Below are 2,791 nucleotides of genomic sequence, written 5' to 3' on the forward strand. Positions count from 1 at the left end.
TTAAATGAAGAGACATGGTAAAGAAGAATGCCTCAAGTGTTAGCCATCATACTTGCACAGGTTCTCGAATCCCATATATTCATGCCGCTGAATCTTTCCGATCATGTTCGATATGCCAACGCCACCTACCAAATCATACCCAAAACATATTTCAGAGTTCGTACAGTGTCGCATCGTTCGATAAATAACCAACTATTCACGTAGTTTATCTTTAAGAGATGACATTCGGGATTCGAATCCGCAATTGTTCTTCTATCGGTAAACTACAACTTTTTTTTTTTTTTTTTGTAAAATGGAGCTCACCTAGTGATATTGCACTAACGAATATGGTGAATGCTAGGATGAAGATAATCAGAGACGCCCTTCCGAATAAAAGTATCAGCCTTCTCACAACATGTTGTCCAACAATGGCAGCCAAGGTAGCCACTGCAGTGAAGTAAAGTGCTGCCAACAAAGAAAGCACGAGAACAAGTCATCACTGCAATCAAATGATTAAATATACACTTTAATGTGATAATCACGTCGTTTCGAGTTACAGACTTACCATAAGGTACTGGAAAACGTTTCAGAAGGTAATATTCTACTACCGACATGGACGAGGAGAATGTCATGGCAAAGGTTGCCGTGGCACTTGAGACCTACACCAGATGTTGATAAGAAGCCTAAAGATAATGGGATCATGTTACTATAGATTTCGACTGAGCATATAAGGGACTCACCTGAGGGGGGATACCCAACTCCAAGAACAATGGACCCATGATAAACCCTCCACCCAGGCCAAGTAGACCTCCAACAATCCCAGCTAGCACTCCAAAAAAACAGTAGCTAAAAAGCTGCTGAGCCGTAAAATTTGTGCCCTGCTCTCCCTTGGATGCTATTACTCTATGTCCTTTGTATAGACCGACTGCCTCATACAGAGTCACTCCAACTGAAACTGGGATCTGGGGGAACACAAAGGACGTGTTGAACGAGATTTTGAAAAAACCGTTTTGGCAAATATCATCATTGATCCATGATGCTCAAACATTAAATCATGACCATGCAATTCAACAAATGAAAAAGAGGCAACCGAAGTGAAAAAGATTATAAGGTACCTGGATCAAGTTCATCACCCAATACCCTACAGAACAAGTAATTGTTGTACGGTTCTGTTGACAAAAGTTGTATTGTATCAGTTCTGGTTCAACAATTCATATTTTACAGATACTTAGAGCAGTAAATAGAGCTGAAGAAACAAAACCTTGGAAATCTGCACTATGAGGAATGCCACCCAAACAAAACAAAGAAGCCCAAGTTCTTTCCAGAAAACGTTCTCCAGAATAGTGACCTGCAATGATAACATTGAATAAGTTCAAGAGAAAACTGAAAGTAACAGTGGGATTTACAGTCAACCTACTTCTGTGTCTGCGTTATCCTTCGGACGGTCAGTGTTTGGGCCACCTGGAAGAGGTCTGTAATCCGCATCACTCGCAGTACCTGAAATCATATGAGAGATATATGGGATTATCAAGAGGGGATCACCAATGATCTTAAAGACATAGTGGAGAAAGAAGGCAACTGACCATTTGTTCCCAAGCGCCTGACAGCCTCCTAAAATCCAAGACAAGCAGATTTCAGATAGGTAGCAATTAATTCTGATAACACACACACACACACACAACTTAAACTCATATTGGAAATCACAATGGAAAGGAGAAAAATATGCAGAGCTCATAATTCTGTCCACATCAGTAAGAGACTAGGATTCAAAATATGTTGCTACCTGTTTCTGTATGGTTTCCTTTTTCCACGTTTCAACACCCTTGAAGAATGCCTTAGTTGATGTTCCTACAAGCCATACCATCGACATTGACAGATACTGCTAAAAGAACATTATCCCCAGCAAAGACAGCAACAAATCATCAAACAACTTACCTACGAAGAGAAAAATAAGTAAAACCGTGACCATCCAATCGGCGAAGAGCACGTTAAACGCGACTCCGATGCTAATCCCAAGCATGAGCATCGGCTGGATAAGCAGAGCCAAATCATAATCGATAATAGGCATATCTAATGTGGGGTGCCTTAGATTAAGGTTGTAGTACACGGTTGAAGCTGCTGCACCCATGATCATACCTAGGAAAATGCGAGAAAACAAAGAATCATTTATCTCATCCAGCGTAAGAATCATCTATTTTCCTAATAATTTCTTAACAGCATTCAAGTTCTTCAAATTCTGCAATCAGTTTCCCATTTCTTCATACGGTTGCAAATATTTAAAATAAATATAAAAAAAACATACATTTTGAAATAGCAGTGGCGGACTTTGGATCAAATCCAACAATAAGGCTAAGCATGGGAACGAAAATGCCACCTCCGCCTACCCCTCCTACGCTCCCAAACGCTGCTCCACAAAAGCCAATAAAAGTTCCCACCACAGATCGCCAATTAAGTTCCATATCCTACACCAAAAAAAGAAAAATAGAACAAATGAACATGTTCTTACGAAATGATGTAAATCAAAAGAAATCACATTAGAATTTCAGTTCGAATACGTTCTTACGGGCCAAACATGTTGATAACCTGGTTGATCAGATTTCCATGAGAAACTAACAGCTCTGGCAAAATAATTTTCATTGGTTTCGGATTCCTCGCCCGATTCTCCATCCTTCAAGCTCCTATCAGCCGAAACTAACACGAAAGCCAACCCAAAGTTAATGAAATTCAACATTATCGATCTCGCAACGTCCCGTTTTGCTCCAGACCTCGCCATCTTTGAATTGAGAGATGATTGGGGAAATGATTCAAAAAA

The 2,791-nt window shown here is 40.1% G+C and overlaps 1 protein-coding gene across 1 annotated transcript; it reads right to left on the reverse strand.

The window, feature by feature from the left end:
• LOC120149912 (sulfite exporter TauE/SafE family protein 3-like) lies at positions 1–2,791 on the reverse strand. The gene is made up of 12 exons (XM_039162619.1): positions 2,543–2,791; positions 2,282–2,441; positions 1,915–2,115; positions 1,763–1,827; positions 1,563–1,590; positions 1,397–1,476; positions 1,241–1,327; positions 1,095–1,148; positions 720–941; positions 545–638; positions 304–444; positions 1–125 (listed from the first exon to the last, which is right to left on the reverse strand). Exons 1-12 carry the CDS (start codon positions 2,750–2,752, stop codon positions 40–42), a joined length of 1,428 nt encoding a protein of 475 aa, XP_039018550.1. The 5' UTR covers positions 2,753–2,791; the 3' UTR covers positions 1–39.

Source organism: Hibiscus syriacus, unplaced genomic scaffold (genome assembly GCF_006381635.1).
Source record: "Hibiscus syriacus cultivar Baekdansim isolate YM2019G1 unplaced genomic scaffold, ASM638163v2 tig00111013_pilon, whole genome shotgun sequence".
Lineage (NCBI taxonomy): Eukaryota > Viridiplantae > Streptophyta > Magnoliopsida > Malvales > Malvaceae > Hibiscus > Hibiscus syriacus.

Excerpts from the sequence above, each read along its gene's own strand:
- LOC120149912 (XM_039162619.1), bottom strand. The coding sequence starts at position 2,752 with ATGGCGAGGTCTGGAGCAAAACGGGACGTTGCGAGATCGATAATGTTG. Across the intron at positions 2,116-2,281 it reads CGCCACTGCTATTTCAAAAT|GTATGATCATGGGTGCAGCA; the intron begins GTATGTTTTTTT and ends GCATTTTCCTAG. Across the intron at positions 942-1,094 it reads GGGTGATGAACTTGATCCAG|ATCCCAGTTTCAGTTGGAGT; the intron begins GTACCTTATAAT and ends GTGTTCCCCCAG.